This window comes from Eschrichtius robustus, chromosome 20, assembly GCF_028021215.1.
Source record: "Eschrichtius robustus isolate mEscRob2 chromosome 20, mEscRob2.pri, whole genome shotgun sequence".
Taxonomy (NCBI): domain Eukaryota; kingdom Metazoa; phylum Chordata; class Mammalia; order Artiodactyla; family Eschrichtiidae; genus Eschrichtius; species Eschrichtius robustus.
In genome coordinates, this window is record NC_090843.1 from 50,266,502 (window position 1) to 50,288,502 (window position 22,001).

Here is a 22,001-nt window from a genome sequence, read left to right on the forward strand (position 1 = left end):
TAAATGACTACCATTTGTGTGGGTTAAAAACAACAAACAAACAAACAAAACCCCAAAACAACAACAACAAAAAAACAGGCACAGGGAAAAGAGATATGTACAGCTTTTCTGTGCTTAGCATATCTCCAGAAGGAGACCTAAGAAACTGGTAATGTTGTTTGCCTCTGGAGAGGGAAACTGGATGGCTGGGCAGTGGGTTGGAGGGAGACTTTTACAGTGTACCTTCTGAATTTTGAACCATGTGAATATCTTACCTATTCTAAAACTAAATAAATTCACATAACAAGTACTCACTGGTTAAAGGAACTAACGAACTAGAAAACTAATTTATTAAACAAATGGCTTCCATCCAGTACTCCTCTCTGCTATTTAGAGGAAAAGGTTTCAGGGATTCCTAGCTTCTGCCCCTTCCCTAATTCCTGGCACAGTCCCCATGGGGAATCCACCAACAGAGGATCCCTTGTGGCCTTTGGAAAGGCAGGTGGGAGGAAAATATTTATTCTGGTCAATTGGCATAATTTCCAGGAAAGGCCTCCCTCTTTCATCTTGAAACCACAGCTTGTCATGCGGCCCCACAGAGACACATCAGTTGGAGGCCTTTGCCAAGCTTGTTTAATTAGGTTCCTTGCTGAAAAGCTGCGCCATTGGTCTCCGAGGTGGCAAGTGGCCCCAAAAGATGGAATCACTTTTCCACAGGGAACTCTTATCAGAAAGGCTGATATTTCATGCCTTCCTGCATAAAAACAAGCACCTAAAATTTATTTGCAATATTGAGAAAAGCAAAGTGGTCATGCCAGAATGTCTTGAGCTCCCGAATTGCAACGACCCAAAGAGCTGGTCTGTGAGTTCTGATTAAATTCCAGTGGAAAGGCCAGGGAACAGCACGGGTTCGTGTCTTGGGCAGCTCGGTGTCATCACCCGGGCTTGATAAGGAGGATGAAAGGGAGACCAACAGGCTCACCTTCAGAAGGAGTTCCCTGTTCCTCTGGGACCAGGAGGCGGCTCCAGGTGCTCCAGGTACTAATGAAGGAAAGCAGCTGGGCTCTGCCCTGGAGTCCTCTCCGGAAGGCCTAAGGCTTAGGCAAGCATGCGGGTCTAGGAGGGGCCCAACAACGAAAGGAGCAACAGAAAAGAATGAGAAGGAGGTGAGGAATGGGGATCTTCAACCCTTCGTCTCCGTTTGTGCTATAATGTGATCATTTCTATAGCAACCCTATGCAGAAAAGGATTACCGCCCCCTGCCTACCTCATTCTACAGATGAGGAAACAGGCTCAGAAAAATGCAGTAACTTGCCTAAGGTCTCACAACTAGCAAGTTTCCGGCTCAGGGCATGAGCCCAGGGCTCTCTGATACCAGAGCCCATTCACTTTTTTTTTTTTTTTTGGCCATGCCGCAGCATGTGGGATCTTAGTTCCCCGACTAGGGATCGAACCTGCACCCCCTGAGGTGGAAGTGCAGAGTCTTTACCACTGGACCACCAGGGAAGTCCCTGTTCACTTTTAAGTCAGAAATAAACATTTAGCTTTTAAGAACCTGTGCCATTTTTCTCTTAAATATTGCATCTCAATGTACTACTTGACATCTGTACATTATTTCTATTCCAAAGACAAAGAAGATGAATTCTTTCTTTTTTCTTTCCTTCTCACCTTGAGTTCATCCATATGAGCTGAACAGGGGATTCTCAAATCCTTTTATCAGTCAAGAAGACAAAGAGAAAATACCCAGGAGGCCCAGGGCAGCCAGAGCCCCTTCCCGGAGGCAGGGTCTGGCTGCTCCAGTTACTTGGGTATTCTAGATGCCAAAAGCTTTCCACAGGGACAAGACCAGTATATTTTCCATGCTGGGACTTTCCATAAACTGTATCTTTTGCCTCTTCTGAAGACAAACCCAGGGAAAACAACCTTATGTTAGCAGCGTGGACTTGAGTTAGACATAAGAAAGAACTTCCTGACAAATGAACAAGGGATGTTGGATCATAAAATGAGTGACCCAGAAAGGACAGTCTTGAAATAAACTGGTTGGCAGGTGCCATGCACATAATCCAGATTCAGGGGACTGTAGTCGATTTGATTATCTCACTACCTCCTGAGACACCCTGCCATCTAGTCTGCGTCTTGTCACAGCCCCACATATATTTATACCTCTGAGCCTTTGAATCTTGCTGTTCCCTCCATCTGATAATGCCGTTCCCTCTCCCTGACTGTCCCAATTCTATCTATCAAGGTCTAGCTCAAGTCCCTGGGTCTGCTCAAAGCTTTCTCTGCCCACTCCAGCCCATGTGAATCTATTCCTCTTGGAATTCTCCATAGTCTGGAACTCAGTCATGATCATCTTGTTCCTGCAAAGTCAGGTGGCCAGGTTATTATCAGAGAGAGGGGGAAAGGACGCTGGGAAGCAGAAGCAGCAACTGTCACAGCTGTCTACTCTGCTGGAACCTGCCACACCAACCACGTGACCATTGTCCACTCTGCCAAGAACCTGCCACATGCAACCATCTGACCCTCATTTGCATTCTGTGGGCCCCTCTTCTGGGAAGAGAATGCCCTGAAGGCACACACAGATATCTGCCAACTATATTTCCCAAATGACACCATATTATGAAGCTGGCATTCTGGAACATGCCAGTTTTTGTTGGTTTGGAGCACAGTTTCCTCAGCATCCAATCATCCCTGATACAGTGATGCGTTATAATTTGAAAGGTGCTCTTACACATAAGAATTTATTTTATCCTCATAACAATCCCATAAATCCCATTTTATAGATGAGAAAACTGAGACTGGGGCAGGGCAAGTGGTTTGCGCCAGCTCACATGGCTAGAAGATAGCAAAACTAGCACTAGAGGCCAACCTCTTCAGACAACGGGCCAGGGTACTTTTCATCATACCATACATGGTTTGAAAAATGTCTGTCCCCTGCTGCATAGCACAGGGAGATCAGCTCGATGCTTTATGATGACCTAGAGGGGTGGGATAGGGAGGGTGGGAGGGAGGCTCAAGAGGGAGGGGATACGGGGATATATGTATACATATAGCTGATTCACGTTGTTGTACAGCAGAAACTAACACAACATTGTAAAGCAATTATACTCCAATAAAGACGAAAAAAAAAAAAAAGAAAAATGCCTGTCCCTAAACCCAACCCCACTCCAAACTGCTGAGATGTACACATAGTGGACATTACCCATACTGTCATTGACAGGTGACAAGCCTGTCAGTGTTCGTACCAGTTAAAATTCAGACTTTGACCTTAGCATAGAAACACTCCTACTTATTAATGTCTTGATCTGGCATTTGGGTTCTGTTGTCCACCTACATAACCTATACAGGAGCATCTGGGTCACCTCCATTATTTCCTGCAGCTCACACCAAAGGCAGGGGATAGACCAGCCTGGCATACCAGGCTCTGAGTGTGATGCAACTTCTGCCATTTGAGCTGAGTCGAGAAACCCCAAAGCTGTCTGTGCCAGTCACCTGGCTCTCTTGGATTATTCCCAACCTGCCTCTCTTCAGGCTCATTTCTGCCAGACACTGAGAACTTGACTACAGACCACTCCGCAGGGTTTGCCTCTGTTTTCTGGTTTGACTCTTGACTTTCCCAGATAGACTTTGGCCTCCTGGTACCAGAAAACAGAGGTAGATTATAATGGGTCTTTATGTAAGTTAATTAATGTTTGTAAGGTGCTTAGAACAATGACTGGCACATAGTAAGCACAAAGTAAGTGTTGGTTATTATTGTTATCATTATTATCCCCATCATCATCATCATGACCATCATCTACCACCTGCTTGGTATAATACATCTCAAATACTTAATCCAGCCTTCCCAATCCCTTGGTGTAAAGTCCCAGATCCATAGCATAGCTCTGCCTGGGCTCTTCTAGATCATCTCCTGTGGCTCTCCTCCTTGTGCTCCGAAACACCTGTACCTCCTTTAAGTCCACGGAGGTGCCAAGCTCTCTACACCTTTGCCCTGCTGTATTCTCCATTGAAATGCTCTTCATTTCCTGTCTCCCTCACCACCAAACCCCCCCAACCCCACAAATTTCATCCTTCAATTCTCAGCTGGAATCTTACTTCCCCCAGGACATCTTCTCTGTGTCAATTCCCCACCCAACACATCAAGATTAGGTTAGGTCTTCCTGCTACACTTTCTTATAGCATCCTATAGTGACTATTCTAAATAGGTATATAATTATGTCTTTCATGTCTGTCTTCCCACTACACTGTAAGCCTCATAAGAACAGGAGCCACACTTAAAGACTCATTGCTGTATCCTCAATGCCTAACAGGATTTTTAGAATGAGAAGGAGCTTAAAAACACACCGAATTGCACTGAACTGGATCAAGATAAATTGAAAAATGATGTTGGCATTGATGCCAATGAAACAATGACCTTAAAGCTTAATGTGCTATTATTTATTGACTGTATTTGCCATGACCTATTCAAAACCAGAACCTAGAATCTAATCAATAATAAAAGGATGAAGAATAGAAGAAACAGATAATAGAATCAATGTTTCTTTGTGCATCCGTAACTATTGCTACCCTGAAAGGAGACATTAATTAAAGCTGAAAGGAAAAGATGAAGGTCATGGGTATCAGGGATCAAAGATCAATGAGCAAGTTACTCATCTCTGATTGGTCAACCCAGAGGATGCTGAACTTTGCCTTGTGCACAAGGATACTGCCCAGTACTATTGGTGATGTCTTTTGAAGACCACTGAAAATGTCTTCGCCAACCCAAACAAAGCTGAAATGACCAACAAGGAAAGCAAAGGGCACCACAGCTCACCTGCCTTTTCATAGTGATGGTTTCTGTCTACCAGGACCTAAGGTTCAATTCACTTCCAGGCAACAAGGACCTGCCCAATCCCTCTCTCTGGCAACAACAGCTCACTGAGTAAGTTCTAATTTCTATGATGAGCACTGGAGGGCTTGCCCCACAAGATCCATCAGGTTCTGACCCATCACTGAGAACTTTCGTTTTTTCCTGTGGATGAAGAGTAAGAAGTTCTCCTGACAACTCACTTAATGGAAGTGAGAACTAAATGAGATAATGATATGTGATAGCTCTTTGAAAAAGTTGAAAATTTTATATTCAAATGTCATGATTTTATTGCTGTTAACAACAGCGATTGTTCCTTGCTTTTCCCAGTTAATTTTTTCTTTCCTGTTCTTAAAAAAAAAAAAGAAAATAATAATTGCAGCATCCTTCTCAGGAGCATGGGAATGCTGTTTAATGAGAGCTTTCTAAACAGCTGTTTATTAATGCCCACAGAATTTCCTCTTTTACACACCTCTGTTGGAATGGAGAGTCCTCTAGGGAATGGATGGCATCATCTACTCTTTATGAAATGCCTCTTGGGTCTGACTCAGTGTGGATGATAAAGTTGGGTGATTAATATGAACGCCATGACTTCCCCCAGCTGCATTTCTGCCTTCTGCTTCCCCGACCCAGCCCTCTACCCCCAACTTTTCCTTGACTCCATCTGCAGTGCTTGTGAAGGGGTTTTAGCCTCTCCATAACTTCTATCAAGCCACTCTAAAGCTGCCTTACAGAAACATGCAGTCCATAAAAAGCAGTATGACTGTTGCCCAAATGCAGCTTCAGACCATTGGAAGGGAAGGAAGCTTCCCTTCCAGCTGTTACTCCAAGCCCCTCCTGTCAGGGGACTGTTGAGAATGCACAGCGACTACCCACTGTAGCAGCAACCACCTGCTGAGTAACCCAATTCAACCCGGCAAAACTTGACGGAATGTTGGAGTCACACAGACCCAGCGTCAATCCTGGTTCTACCATTAATGTCTGTGAGAGCCTGGGCCAGTCCTTCACTTCTCTGAGCCCGGGTCCTCATCGGTGGAAACATGAATGCTTCCTCACATGGTTGCTGCCACAATTCGAGGTAACATACACCGAGCACCTAGCTCCATATCAAGTGCCCACTAAATACACACAGAATGGGTGGATATTGAGCAAGTGCGAGAAACATTCTAGAGACGGTAGAATTCCTAGGGAGAGATCAGGGTTGCCTGTGGATAGAGGTCAAGAAAGACTTTGCAGAGGAGCCTTGTAAGAGCCTTGAAAGAAGGGTGAGGCGTTTGGCAAATGGGCTGAGGGGAGGGCACACCGGCCAGGGGAACAGCACGAACAAAGCTGGGACTAGAGCCCAAAGCACTGGGCCCACTGGGGCAGGTAACAGGATGCAGCTGGAGCAGAGTAGGAGTGGGGAGGGAGCCCTGGAAGAGGAGGCCAGAGCCAGGAAGCTAGATCAGAAGCGCCTTTCAGGGTCATTGTTAAGTTGTAGGGGACATGGTTTGGTCCACAATATAGCGAGATTCTTGTCATGAATTCTTGTCACTCTTCTTGTATTCTGACATGGCAAGGGCCATGTCAGAATACATAAATTACAATAGCAATTGGATAATGAAAATTGAATGTCGTATATTAAAACCCCCAAAATGTAAGGGTCTCTGAACGATGGAGACGTTTGTATCATCTGAGAAGAGGTTTCCTAATCAGAGAAGATGGCAGAATAATGAGAAGATGGGGGATAACGATGAGACTCGTTTAGGAAAACTGAGTCCTTTGGATGCTTCTCGTATTGGTGCATTAATGATGCTGTGAAATCTAGTTCTTCTCTAGTCCCAGAGGCTTGGATGGCAAGTCAGGTCTCCAAGTCAAGTCACAAGTCCTAAAAAAACAACCTTGGAGAGTCTTTCTATTTCAACTCTCATTGTGTTCTTACCACACACAGGGCATTGCTTTTGGCTTTGGGGGCACAGAGATGAATAGGACCCAATCTGTCCCATAGGAACTTACAGCACAGCTGGGGAGACACAGACAGGCCTCAGGGCCCACCCCAGACTGGTACCCACAGTGAATGTTCAAAGATGGTCAGAAGCTGGCTGAGGCTGGGTCTGAGGGGTTTTCCTCTGTTATTATATTAGACCCATGCTTCATTTTATCCATGTTGGAGTGGCCATCTTTTTAAAAAATATATATGGGAGTTTTTTCCATTAAGAAAAATGTGACAAATTCAGAAAGCTAGAAAAAACTACCCATAATTTCACTACCACTCTTCACATTTTGGTGGATCTCTCTCCAATTTCCGTTTCTCTACATAGGCAAGTTTGTCTGATGGTGTGTTTGTTAAATGATCTCACTGTACATACACTTTTGTGTACTACTTTTTCTCAGGAGCTTCATACCATAGGCATTTTTCTTTTCACTAAAGATTATTTTTAATGATCATCTTTTTAAAACCTCATGACATTTGATCACGTGACTATGTGAGAGTCTACTTGGTCATGTCCCTTATTGCACTGCAGGCTGTGTGGTATCCAGTGGTGGGCACAGGCTTTGGAGTCAGGCAGACCCGCGTCCTCTCTAAATCCCATTCTGACACTTAGCTGTGTGGCTTTGGACAAGTTACTTAATCTCTCTGAGCCTCAGTTTTGTCATCTGTAAAATGAAGATAATCAACCACTTTGCATGGTTTATGAGGATCAGAGCTAACACATGAAAAGCACTAAATAAAGCAAGTTAAGAGTCCTAGAAATGAATGATGTTCATCTTAAATTGGAAGATCTGAGGCCAGGACCTAAATCTAAGCATTTATATATAGAGCCTAACACAGCCACCGGCACACACAGGCACTTTTGCAGAGAGAGGCCCCAAAACGACCAATAGGACACCCCCTACAGCAGCAGCTATCCAAGGGTAGTGGTACAGGAGGAAGAACATGGGATTTGGAGCTTGACCGTGCTGGCTTGGAATCTCATGTCTACCACTGTGTGCCTCCGCAACTCATGTAACCTCCCTGAGCCTCACTTTTCTCATCAATGGGAATCATAAAACAGGACTTTGCGAAATTTCAATCAAATGAACTATTGCATGGAAAGTGCTTAACACTGCGAACGTAACAGGGGCTTAATACATCTTCCCGCCCCATCCTCACCTCCCCTAGAATCTTTCTGGTTTTCTGGTGATGAGATGATGAACTTGGAGACAGAGCACAGAGATGCTCTCGCTGGATTTGCCATACACTACCCCATTTCAGGCCTCTTTGTGCCTCAGTTTCCCTCACTATACACTGGGGACAATAACCCCTGCTGCTTCCTTCACACAAGCGATGGGCAGTCAAGAACAGGCGAAAAGGAGAACATGTTTGGGCCTCTAGAAAGGGCCCAACCTGGGAGATGTGTGTTTTTTTGTTTGTTTTTTTTTTTAATAAATTTATTTATTTATTTTTGGCTGCATTGGGTCTTCGTTGCTGCACACGGGCTTTCTCTAGTTGTGGCGAGCGGGGGCTACTCTTCGTTGTGGTGCGCGGGCTTCTCACCGTAGTGGCTTCTCTTGTTGCGGAGCACAGGCTCTAGGCGCGCGGGCTTCAGCAGCTGCAGCACGCAGGCTCAGTAGTTGTGGCTTGTGGGCTCTAGAGTACAGGCTCAGTAGTTGTGGCGCACGGGTTTAGTTGCTAAGCGGCATGTGGGATCTGCCCAGACCAGGGATCAAACCTGTGTCCCCTGCACTGGCAGGCAGATTCTCAACCACTGTGCCACCAGGGAAGCCCGATATGTGTGTTCTTGAGATGTGACCTTGGACGTACGTCTTAGCCTCTCTTGGCTTGTTTCTCTCTGAAGAAAAGTGAGAACTGCCCCAAAGGATTACAAAGCGAGCACAGTGGGTAAAGAAGGCATGAGGATTGGCCCTCATTCCCAGTAGAAAAATTCAGCCTTGGACACCACTGGAGAGAGAAGACAAGTGTTCCCTTCAGAAGAAACTAATCAAGAAGGAGAGAATTTTCAAGAAATTAATGATAGTTTGGGTGTTACTTTCCAGATGCTTTGGGATTTATTCAGTTTTCTCCTGGCATTTTATTTTATTTTATTTTTAGGAGTTTTATTGATATAACTCACATACCACACATTTCACCCATTTAAAGTATACAATTCAGTGGTTTTTAACATATTCACAGAGTTGTACAACCTTCACCATAATCTAATTTTAAAATATTTTCATCACTCCATAAGGAAACCCCACTCTTCCCAACACCAACCCCTCCCAGCCCCTAGGCTAATCTACTTTATGTCTCCATAGATTTGCCTATTATGGATATTTCACAGAAATGGAATCATACAATATATCTTTGTATTTTGTGACTGGCTTCTTTCACTTAGCATAGTGTTTGCAAGGTTCATCCATGTTGCAGGGTGTATCAGTACTTCATTCCTTTTTATTACTGAATTACATACTATTGTATAACTACACTACATCTATTTATCTATTCATCAGTTGATGGATATTTGGGTTGTTTGCTTTTTTTTTTTTTCTTTTTGCTATTATGAATAAAGCCATGAACATTTGTGTACAAGCGTTTTGTGTGGATGTATGTCATTTCCCTTGGGTATATACACAGGAGTAGAATTGCTGAGTCATATGGTAACTAACTCCATGTTTAACATTTTGGGAAACTTCCAAACTGTTTTCCAAAGCAGCTGCACCACTTTACATTCCCACCAGCAGTGTATGAGGGTTCCAAGCTCCTCAAGCAGCAGTTTCTGACACAGCCAATTATGCATAGGGGCCTAGACCAGAGAGAACATGCATCAACTCTGCAGCTAAGATGAAAAAAAGAATGAGAATGTTCATTTACCTACATGCCTAGAGGCTGGATGTTGAGGCTAGACTGACAGTTTGGCGCCTTGGGCAATTCTCCTTATCACTCCAATTCAAGAATTTTAAAGATTTACGGTAATAGTAAGGTGAAAATGTCAGAAAAACATGTTTTCAAAGTCATTCACCATTTCTCAGCCAGACTTGTCAGCAGCAAATGTTATATGTGTGTGTGTATATGTGGGCTAATGTCTATAAACAGGAAACTTTCAGGAAAAAAAATATATATATATTTTTTAGTTTGATTAAAAAACTAGATTCCTATGGATAATCATGGGTGCCCAAAACGAAATCTCTCCATACATCTCCAGAAACCATACAGATCAATAAGGAGAGCAATTAAACCACCCATAACACAACCTTAATGAAACTATAGATGGAATTTTTGATACATAAGAGGTGCTCAATGTTGGCTGAATTAATGAATTAATGAATAAAAGGCAAAACAGCAGAGGAAATGAAGTGTGATTAACATGCTAGATCCACGTTCTACTAATTCTGACATGCTGGCCTTATGAGCCAAAATCAATAGGAAAATGTAATTGGGATCCAGGTTAAGGCCTTAAATTTAGGTACCCTACCAACACCTGGCACAGTGCCTCGCACATAGTAGGAGCTTCACATACATTTGCTGAATGAGTTGAAGTCATGATCCTTGCCACTGGAACTCACTATCTTGTGGAACAGAGAGACCTTTAATTCCATAAATACCATCCCGTCTGAGAAGTACAGGGGTCTATATGGGTAGCAGTGGGTCCCAAAGGAGGGGCATGCCCTTGAGTGGGCACTTGGATAGCTTCATTCAGGATCAGGTTTCTCCAAACCATCAGAATATCTCTATCTCTACCTCCTAACCTTTCATCAGCTGCTGTCAATACCATGGAGACACAGCATCTCTGAAGAGAATGAATCCCTTTCCATTGACATCTGGGGAGGTACCCGTTCCCTTTCAGCTTTGAGTAATGAATGCACAAGAGCTTCATTAGAACTCTGAAACTGACTAGGGCTCATAACCTTGAGGTTGGCTGAACCCAAGAGCCCCTATGCCTGTTAATTTCAGCCACTGGCCCAAAGCAGGCCTCTCTAATCACCGGTCTCACCTACTCCTATTCCCAAACTGATGTGGGTTTTCCTACCCCCACTGCTGACCTCCCTCTTGCCGTGTCCATGATGTTCTCTGGCACCCTTGTACCTTGCAAATAAATTCCTCACTCTCCCAGCACCCCAACCTGTTCATGCCATACATATTTGCCCATGCTTCTCCTCCCATCTGCAACGCTCTACTTGCCTCACTTATTCACCTGAAAAAACATTCTTTTCTCTATGAAGACCGAGCTCAAGCATTACTTCTCCTATGAAGGTGTCCTTTGCTTCCCTTAGCATCGTGTCTTCTAAGATTTTTTTCATGTTAACTGCCGAATGCAAACCAATCAGATGACACTGGTTCTTTAAAAAATGAATACAATCTTAGGCCAAATTAACAAAGGCATGGTATCAAGAAGGGAGGTAAAAATCTACTTTGTATTCTGCTTTATTCAGTGTACATATAGAGACAGTGATTTTCAAGTATGGTCCATGGACTCCTGGGAATCCCTGAAATCCTTTCAGGGGATTCTCAAAGTCAAAACTACTTTCATAATCATATTAAGACTTTATTTGAGCATCAGTGATAAGAACACACACACACACACACACACACACACACACACACACATACACACACACACACACACCAGTGCTTGGCCAAGAAATAATCACCACCTTCCAGCCTCCCCCATTATTAAAAAGCAATAAACACTCTAACAAAAGAGAGACATCAGGTTGCCTGGTATTATCATTCTCCCATTCAACAAATGCTTACAGCTCACCACCTGGGCAGCAGGCACACAGCTGGCCCAGAACATTTTGCACTGACCAGCACATGGTCCCTGCCCTCCAGGGGTTCACTCTCAGGTGGGAGACAATTACATAAAGAGATGATTGTAGAACTGTCTCTTCCATCCACAGTGTCTCAACCACACTGAACAGCGTGGGAGTTCCTGAGCAAGTGGTGCTATTTGGAGCCTTTGCTTAAACTGCCCCTCTGCCTGGCATGCCCCTCCACTCCCTCCCCACCCCCAAGTTAGCAACGGCCGCCCACCCGTGCCCCCTTCTCTGACAGCGGGTTTCCCACTGCAGCAGATCCCAACTGGAAGAGGGGAGATACCACCACCTTAATTCAAGTTTTGAAATTTTATTTTTACCTAGGATTGGACATTTCAATTAATGAATTAGGACTCTGAAGAATGATCCCTCCCAGGCAGCTTTCTGTTTGCCTATCTCTAATCCTCAACATCTAGTATGACAGCACACAGTAGGGAACAACATACACCAGAGCTTTCACAAATTGATGTATTTACTTCATTATCTGCTGATCAACTGAGTGCACATGGGCGTATCTCAGTCACTTTAAGTCACATGACTGCAAGGACACAGATGTACGCTAGCTCATCCTCTGGTTGAGAGTCCCTGGGGGACACTTGCATCCTGGTGTGGCTTCCCTCTGCATCTTCTGGCTGCTCTGCCCACTCCGGCCAGTTACCCCGACATTCCCTGCTGCTCTCCCTCTCTCCTCCCTCCCTCCCTCTCACCCTTCCTTCCCTCTTTCCCGGCTGCTCTCCTTTCCCTCCTAAATCTATAGTATTTGGTACATTCACAGACCTGGCTTAGCAGTTTTGTGACCTTGAAAAGGGGCTCAACCTCTCTGAGCTCCCTTCTCCCTGGCTCCCCAGGCCGGGTTCTGGGTGAAGCACTTGGTGTACATTAGGGCTCATGACTCCTCACTGTGGCCCCGTGAGGTAGGTACGGTCATTACTCCATTCCTCCAGACGGGGAAACCGAAGCTGAAGGAGAGGAGGTAAGTCACCCAAGAGTAACTTGTGTGCAGTTGGGATGTGACCCAGGTCTGCATTCTCCACCGATTTCAGGCTCACGATAACCTCATGACTGCTGGCTTGCTCCTCCCCGCTTTCCTGCTAAGATGGAGTAAAGTAGGCAAGGGCCGGTCAAAACAGATCACAGGTTCACACAGCCTGAATGCGCCGGCGTCTACTGCAGCTGCTCTGGCGTTCTTTGTTTCGCCACTCTGGGACACAATAAACCCCAAGATGGCAAGGACCAGGGTTTCTGCCTCTCTGGGCTGATGTCAGGAAGAGCAGCTGCTGGGCGGACCGCTGGGCACAGTGCAACTGCCGGGGCTCGGGGGCCTGCGGTGACAGGCAGGGACGGGACCAACCCACAAGGAACTAAGACCTGATGTGGAGGGAGCTAGAGAGATGTGTGACCGCGGGAGCAGCAGAGGACGGCTTCCTCAGAGGGATGTTTACTGGCCCCACCGCATACCAGGTCCTACATCAGGCTCTTTGATTTCATCTTATCTAATCCTAATGAAGGAGGAAACTGGACTTGAAGCCAACACCCTTGAAAAGCCGCTGAGCTGAGATTCAAATCCAGATCTGTCTGGTTCTTAAACCCATGCCCTGTCCTCTGAACACGCAGCTCTAGGAGGGCACATCGGCTCTGGGTCTCAAAGAATGATGTCCAGAATAAATGAATCACTTTCAGTGCAAAGTGAGAAAACACATTCTCCCCAAATCTCACATCATAACCAGCTGGAAAAGCAAACATAAAGGAGACACTGGAGACACAAACATGGCAAGAAGATCGTCTGAGCAAATATCAGCTTCTCCTACCCCTGATTTCCTGCTCCCAGCCAACGAGGCTAGTGGATATTCCAAAACTGCTGCTGCTGATTAGTGCCAGGCGAAGTGAGGGCTCTCAATATCAGTGTCTCCAAGGCAGCTGCACTCACTACGTCCTGGAGTCTCAGTTTTGTTTTTTATACTGTAAGACAGAGAGATCATTACGAGCGGGTGAGGGAAGCCAGCGGGGGGAGGGAGGACCCGGGAAGTCCTAAGAACTGTGGTCACTAGGCCTCAGCCGCCTCCTGCAAGGGCTTCTTAGAGGCAGTGGAACCCGCTCAGCAGGCATCAGACAGTCTAGTCTCTAGTTGGTTCCAGTAGAAAAGGAAGCTGATGGGGTTGGGGAGAGAGGGTAAGAAAGACACTGGGAACAGTGGAGTTGAAAACCGTGGTGTGTCCAGTCTTCCCTTCAAGCTGAGTCTCGTTCAGAAGAAAAAAAAATCTCCGGTTATAGAAGACAACATTCAGAAACCAACTAGTCCGATCACTGAGTTTAAAAAACAAATCCTGGACCCCACCTTTGGAGATCTGATTCAGAAGGACAGAGTGGTGGCGTGTGCTCCAGCTCTCAAAGCTGTTCTAATACCAAGTGTAAGGACCAGCAAGCCTGTCTGTATTCCTGACTCCCTTCCTGCCTCTACCAAAACAGATACTTGAATGTTTCCTCAGTAACCCTGCCTCACCCAGCTTTCCTCTCTGAGCTGTCACAAGGCTGCTGCCAGCTTTGGCACTATTGCTACCAGGAAGACGGTTCTCTTCCTTCTTCCTGTGGCCCCATCTCAGCTTATTCAGCACCGTGAGGCAGAAGTTTGTCTTTAGGGATTAAGGATGCGCACCCCCTGGCAGAAAACGCAACCAGAAGGGCATCTGCCATCACCTTTGGGCTTCTGGAGGAGGGGAGCGGCTGGTGAAGGGAGGGGGGGGGCCTCCACAGCGCTGATCGGTCTCAACTGTGGGGCAGGGGCGACCCCTGGTGGTCACGGAGATTACAGCCCTCAACCCCAACTCGCAGGGGGAAGTCGGAGCCGAGCACTTACTTTGTTCAGGATCCAGTCAGCATCTTCAATGGCTCTTTTAATAATCTGCTGGATCCTCTCAGGGTTGTCTTCATCCGAATGAACTCGGAAACTCTGGAGGTTTAAGCACAGGGAAAGATGACTAGGCAAAAATCACAGGACTGGCAGCTTCAGAGCTGCAGTTGTGGACCAGGCACACTGTGGGCACTGTACACTCAGCATCGCTCTTATCCCTCCACAGACCGTTATGATGATCCCACCCTGAGATGAGGAAACAGGCTCAGAGACTCTAACTTGCCGTTAAGCAATGGCACCAGCATCTGAATCCTGGACTATCTGACTACACAGCCTGTACTCCTACCAGCAGGGCAGCCGTGAAAAGGAAGACTGGCCCCAAGTTACCCCCAAACCAAGCTGGGCCCAAAGGTTATCGGGTAGCAGAGGCCTAAGGGAAACTTCCATCTCTCTGCTTCGTTTGCTCTTCCCAGGAAGCTGCTTTCACCAGGCTGAGCTCTCTGCATGGCTTCACCACAGAGAAGAGCAGAGTTTCTCCAGACCCATGCTGGAAAGCCACGCAGGGAAGGGAGGGGCAGCGGAGAGGGTGGCTTTGGAAAATCCAGCCAGGCCCAAAGCAGAGCAATGCAGGGCTGCTGTTTGCTTTTTTTTTTTTTTTTTTTTTTTTTAAAGTTATTTATTCATTTATTATTTATTTATCTATTCATGGCTGTGTTGGGTCTTCGTTTCTGTGCGAGGGCTTTCTCTAGTTGCGGCAAGCGGGGGCCACTCTTCATCGCGGTGCGCGGGCCTCTCACTATCGCGGCCTCTCTTGTTGCGGAGCACAGGCTCCAGACGCGCAGGCTCAGCAATTGTGGCTCACGGGCCCAGCCGCTCCGCGGCATGTGGGATCTTCCCAGACCAGGGCTCGAACCCGCGTCCCCTGCATTGGCAGGCAGACTCTCAACCACTGCGCCACCAGGGAAGTCCCCTGCTGTTTGCTTTGACCAGATGTTCGCCTTTGAGAAGCAACATGAGATTCAGGTTCACTGGTGTGGCTCTCATGGCCCTTCAAAAGAACTGGTTACTTCCCTCTGATATGTCACTCTCAACCCCACACGTCCTCCTACTTATCTTTAGCAGCACCTCAAATGCTCACCTCCAGGAAGTCCTCCCAGACTCCCTCAGACAGCTAACTACTCCTTCTCCATGTTTCCACAACCCTCTGTTGCTACTTCTATTTTTTTACTTTCCATACTATATACAAATTTTAGCTTCTAACTTTTTATTTGGAAATAGTTTTTAATCTACAGAAAAGCTGCAAGAATATTATGAGAGAATTCCCTACCAGAATCACCAACTGTTACTATTTTGCCACATTTGCTTTATCATTCTCTATATGGGTTTGTATAAAAATTTTTGGAAGCATTTAAAGTTTCAGGTATCATGCCCTTAACCCCTGAATACTTTGGGTGTGTAAGCAAGGGCATTCTCTTACATAACCACAGTAATCAAATTCAGAAAATTGAACACTGATATACTACTACTATCTAATCTACAGTCCATATTCCAGCTTCATGAATTTCCCCAATAATGTCCTTAATAATCATTGCTTTTTTCTGGTCCAGGATCCAATCTGGGATCACTCCTTACACTTAGTTGTCACATCTCTTTAGTCCCCTTTAAACCAGAGCAGTCGTCTGCCTTTGTGCTTCAGGACGTTGACACATTTGATGAGCACAGGCCGGTTGTGTGGTAGACGGTTGCTCCGTTTGGGTCTACCTGATGTTTTCTCATGATTAAATTCAGGTTGTGCATTATTGGCAGGTATGCCTGTCAAAATGATGTTATGTCTCACACTCTATTTTAATCATCTGTTTAGCTGCCTTATTCAAGCGCTGGCACAGAGCTGCTGTGCTGGGTGCATCCTGTTTCCGGAACAGAAACCAGCGAGAGGAGCTGGGCTGGCCAGCACTGCTTTCCGGTGGCTCTTAGGGAACTGCCACCCCCACCCCCACCACCGGAAAAACCATCCCTGCCCACTGCCCCTGGCCCCCAACCCTGTGATAGGCCCCCTATTACAGGAAGCCCCCCACCCCAAGCCCAGTGGACCCTACTCCCACCTGCCTGACAGCATGCTTATAATGCTCCTGGATGCCCTTGGTTGGCAGCTGCCGGCAACAGCGTAGCAGGTATCGGTAGAGCTGCAGCGGCCTCTGGACCAGCTCTGCCCCCGGTAGCGGGGCCATCTGCAAGACCTCTGTCCCTGGAAAACACAGAGCATCACTTCTAGGCATCAAGCCAATACTCAGCCCTGGCCCCCAGCTTCCAGCGCTCTGGGAAGCAGACGTATTTGATACAGTGCGCAGCCAGGTCCCCAGGGAACCCAGACCCGGAGCTCAGGCTGGGCATTCGGCCCTGCAGAAGTCTCAGCTCAGAGCAGGCCTGCAAGGACCAAAGGGGAGAGGCACAGCCTCATCCTGTCGTCTTCCTTCTGGAGACCAGCTTCAGGTGGTGGATGAGGAGGTGTCACGCCAGGAGGAACAGAGAGATGAGCAGGAAGATCCTGCGTCACAGTCACTGAGAAACCAGCTGACTTCAGGCAACAGAGGGGAGAGTGCCCAGAGGTCTGAGCCTCGCTACTCAAAGTGTGGTCCTGGACCAGTAGCATCGACATCACCCATGAGCTAATTAGAAACACAATGTCACCCCAGACCTACTGGACAGAACCTGCAATTTAACAAGATGCTCCACAGGATCCTGCCTGGACCTCTACTACAGCATCTTGCCTGGTGTCCCTGCCTGAAGCCTGTCGCTCCCCAGTCGCCCCCACAGTGATGCCAGAATGAGTTTTGGAACCAGTTTCTCAGCTCACCCCAGAGTCAGACACAAGGAACTTGTCCCAGACCCTTTCAGCCGGCAAGTAGGTCACCTCTTGTGCCTTTGCACACACAACCCCCTCAGCATGGAGCTCCCTTCCCCGTCTCCTCCATGTGAGGAACTTGTGTTCATCCTTCCAGGACCAGGTCAGTGTCACTTCCTCTGGGAAGCCCTTCGTGACTGTCCCTCCCTGGAGGGGGTGGAGGGTGCAGTGCCACGTTCCTGGAGCTGTAACAGCGCTTCCCACACTGCTGGGGATTCATCAGCTGCCAGACCTACTGAGCCTGGCCCGGGCCCCAATGCTTCGTGCCCTGTTTGTTGAACTGGACTGAATGGAATCTGTTATCTCCTCTGCACAGATTTCCCCTCTCTGACAGAGAAGCTCACTGTGTTCCAAATGGAGATGCTAACAGACCAAGATTAAGTGAGGGGCCTTAGTTTTAAAGTAACATAAAAAGAAGACAATCCCCACCCACTCAAAAAAAAAGAGAACCAGAATACTAAATCTAAATACTAATCTATCTCAAATTAGGAAAGGAAACTTGCTAAGGAGCTAGTTTCAGAGGCTCCTTCATTCCATTTCCAGCATATGATCTTCCTGGCAACAATAAATGTCTGTCTCCACAGTTTAAATTTGCCCATTGCTCCTGGTACTATGGCCTTTCATTCTGACACTGGGGTGGGCAGGTGGTCGCCTGCCCCCCCCAATCCTCCAACCTGGTAACATCCTAGGATGAGCCACTGGGAATCCACCCCTCCGGGTCTCAGCCCACAAGGTCTGGGTGGGGCTCCACTCCAGGCCTGACCAATGAGAGCCCTTTATCCACATGGTCACGAGGACTAGTTCACAGATGGGCACATGACAAACTGGTCGAATCAGAGCAAACCTCAACACCTCTGCAGGAGTGAGTGGAAAGGCTTCATTCTTTCCCTCTAGACTTGATGCTGAGAGGACTTCACCCTCAGGGAAGCCATCTTGCCTCCTCTTGAAGCCTGAGATTGAAGCCACAGAGCAGACGGCAGAGCTGAGACCCTGATTGAAACCAAGGCTAAAGAAGTCACCTGAGCCCCCAAACCATGCACCTGAAGGCAGTCCCAGATTTGCCTAGGGTCCCAACAAACCACAGGTTCGGGTTTGTTGTTTTGTCACTTGCAACCAAAAGGGTCCTAACTGATGGACAGATCTAGCCCTCCCAAATTCTGCTTCGCCAATGAGCTCTGATGGTTCCAGCTCTAAGGAAGAGTGCAAACAGGGCAGGGCTCTTCAAGGTTCTCTTGCCACGTATATCAACCTGCCCGTCCGACTAGTCACACTTCAGCACAACAAACAGAGGGGAGCCACATATCATGGGGACAGAGACCCTCAAGGGCCACCACAGAGGACACAGCGCCGAAGACTGATGGGCAGACTCCACTGGCAGGCTTTCCCAAACTATATAAAGTGCTAATCAAATATTGTAAAATGCTAGTCGTGTAACAGATGGTTACCATCTGCAGTCTTTAAAATTAACACTTGGAAAGAACACAACTTTGTTACATTACTTAAAAACCCAAGCAATACTTAGAAACCAACCCAGCAAGTATGGGCGGGAGATTATTTTCAGCTCAATTATAATACTTAGTCATTCTCAGTAATAACTAGAAGAGAATGCCTGTGTGGGTCCACTCAGACGAGTTAAACTAAAAATGTTTTAATTTAATTTAAAGCATGGGTTTGCTATTAAGGCACAATGAACCTCACAGCATCATTGCTAAATCTGTAGTCAAACCCGGTAGCCCTGGGAACCCTTGCTTTGCATATCCTGCTCTTTGGATTCGACCTTAGCCTCCCCACCTGAGCTCCCTGCCTCTGTAAAGACACCTCTGTCTTCCCAGGCAACCAAACCAAAGCCATCACAGAGACAACCTGCCTCCTCCTCAATCCCCATGCCACTGGTCTCTAAGTCCTATCAAATTCTACCTCTGGACGCCCCTCACATCTGTCCCCTCCTCTCTATTTCCACTGCACATCCTCGGTTCAGACTCTTATCACAACTCAGGCAGACACCTGCAAGAGTTCACAGCAATCTATTGTCTGACAATCTATTCTCCACTCAACAGCCAGAGTGAATCTTTCCAAAACATAAATCTCAGCATGTCACGTTCCTGCCTAAAACCCCTGATGTCCATCCCATCCCTATCACTCATGACAACTTTTCCCAAAATGTGGGACAAAGATGAAAATATTTTAAGCAGTGTATGGACCAACATCTTTTTATTGTCATGCTTTTATATTTATTTTCATGTGCAATGAGAAAAAAAATTCCATAATCTCATAGGTATTATGGCTTACAACAGTTTAAAAAATGAACGGGCAGAAAAGTGATTTTTAAAAATGTATCAAGCGGGCTTCCCTGGTGGCGCAGTGGTTAAGAGTCCACCTGCTAATGCAGGGGACACGGGTTCGAGCCCTGGTTTGGGAAGATCCCACATAAAAAAAAAAAAAAAAAAAAAGCTACAAAAATGTATCAAGCAAGTAAGAATGCAGTTGAAATCTGGATATGCCAAGAATCATGAAAGTGGTATTGAACTTTGGAAAAGCACTGGTCTACAGAATAAAATCCATACTGCTTCCTATGGCCTCCAAGACCCCCTCTTGCTCTGGCCCCTGCCAACCACCCCACATCACATCACCCAACACTGGCTACTGAGTCCAGGCAAACTGAGCTCTGATGGCACACGACAGCCTGTGTCATGTTTGCCTGCTATAGTCTCAGCACCGTGACAGAATGCTTGGCATATAACAGATGTATTAAGGTTCTCCAGAGAGGTAGAACCAATCATATATATATACAGAGAGAGAGAGAAAGAAAGAGATTATAAGAGATTGGATCACATGACTATTGAGGCTGGAAAGTTCAAAATTAGCAGACCTGATATCCCAGTTTGAGTCAGAAGGCCAGAAGCTGCTGCAGAACCAGGAAGAGCCAATGTCTCAGTACGAAGGCCGCGTCAGGCAGGAGAATTCTCTCTCGGTAGGGAAAGGTCAGTCTATTCAGGTTTTCCAGTGCTTGGATGAGGTCCACCCACGTGAGGGAGGGCAATTTACTTTATTCAGTCTCCTGATTTAAATGTTAATCTTATCCAAAAACACCTTCACAGACACACCCAGAATAATGTTTGGCCAAATATCTGGGCACCCCATGACCCAGTCAAGCTGACCCATAAACTTAACCATCACACATGGCTTTCCATCACCTAGTGAATAAAGTCTTAAGCTCTTTAGGCTGATGCCAATTCCTAAGGCATCTTCATCTGCCCAGATTCATCCCTCCTCACTCTTCTACCTGCCAGGCACACTGACAAAAACCACCTATAGTTCCTTTAATGATAATAACAATCATCATCATCATCGTCATCATTTACAGTTATTATTACAACTGCCTTGCTGAATACTTATCATGTGATAGGCACTATTCTAAAAATGGACAAGAATTAACTAATTTTAATCTTCTCAGTAACTCTACAAGAGGTACCATTATGCTCTCCTTTTACATATAAAGAAACGGAGGCAAAAAGAAGGGAGGAAATTTGTCCAAGGTCACACAGCTGTGAGAGCAGAAGCCAGGCGTTCCATATGGGAAGTCCGGCTCCAGAGCCCGCGGTGAGTGCTGCCTGGAACACTAGCCCCTGCCCCCAAAGGACTTTTATTCATCCTGTAATACATTTCTGTGGTTCTTCCTAACAGCTTCCTTCACCCCCAATTTTCTTTTTGAGGGATGACTCCTTCCCATTGAGCGTGGCCTGCTGAGACTGCCGCCAGTGGCTGCATCTCTCCCGGCCACAGGGAGAGCATCAGACCCAAACTAGGCCACTTGAGTATCTGCCACCTCTGGAAATAGGTTCCTGAACATGGTGACAAAGAGCCGGCAAATGAGTTTATGGACCCCTGAGAAGTGTGTCCTGATCAGCTTCTTCCTGCTCTGAACTGTCCTTGAAGGTCCTGCTGCCTGGCCTTCCAGAAATGTCTAGATTCCTGCACACTTCTCTAGGCTTCTCCCTTGGTTCTGGGAGCTCCTAACACTCTTCCAATAATTTCTTTTTGGTTAATTCCTCCTATCCCTCTTACCCCCACACAGAACTAGACTCCCATCTTTATTTGTGCGTCCACAGCCTGTTGCACGTGCAGGAATCACCCTGTGTTTGCCTGTCCATCTCTCCCACCAGCCCACGAGGGCAAGGACTGTGTCAGATCCTCTGCCTCAGTGCCTAGCACAGTCCTAGCACACAGTGGACTCCTCCATCAATGCCTGCTGACTGAACAACCTCAAAATCCAGCCAACCCCCAAGCTTGAGAAAACAACAGCTCAGCCTCCTCCCTGCCTTCAGGCCCTGGAGGTCCAAATGTGGCCGAGACAGCCTGTGCTCCTGCCCGTTATAAAGCGAGGACCGCTGCCCTCTGCAGGGTCCTCCATGCCTCAGTACTCCTGGCCATCCCCTCTGGCAGAAACACCCTCCCTTTCCCACCCAAATACTCCAGGCCTCTTCCAGTCTCCTCAGCCTCCCTCCAGCTCACCAGCAGGAACTCCCGCAGGCCACTGACACCTCCTACCTCACTCAGGCTGGAGAGGCCATCAGACAAGAATATCCTCGGCTCCCCACCACCATGAAATTCAGCCTCACCTGAGAGCCGACTGATGCGTTAGGCATGGTGCA

General features: G+C 46.8%; 1 protein-coding gene across 3 annotated transcripts in view; it reads right to left on the bottom strand.

The window, feature by feature from the left end:
* The window catches only part of LYRM9 (LYR motif containing 9), a 37,104-nt gene that overhangs the window by 9,694 nt on the left and 5,409 nt on the right, over positions 1 to 22,001 (bottom strand). Inside the window, exons 2-5 of one of the 3 annotated variants that reach the window (XR_011071908.1) lie at positions 16,550 to 16,692; positions 14,454 to 14,546; positions 13,408 to 13,558; positions 8,999 to 9,588 (exon numbers count right to left, since the gene is read on the bottom strand). Coding sequence is in view for 1 of the 3 variants with exons in the window: in XM_068530453.1 (XP_068386554.1) it covers positions 13,541 to 13,558; positions 14,454 to 14,546; positions 16,550 to 16,675 (237 nt within the window). In the remaining 2 variants the exon portion in view is untranslated. Of the gene's footprint in view, positions 1 to 8,998; positions 9,589 to 13,365; positions 13,559 to 14,453; positions 14,547 to 16,549; positions 16,693 to 22,001 lie in introns of those variants that run through there. The other 2 variants (XR_011071909.1, XM_068530453.1) reach the window with 2 other exon arrangements.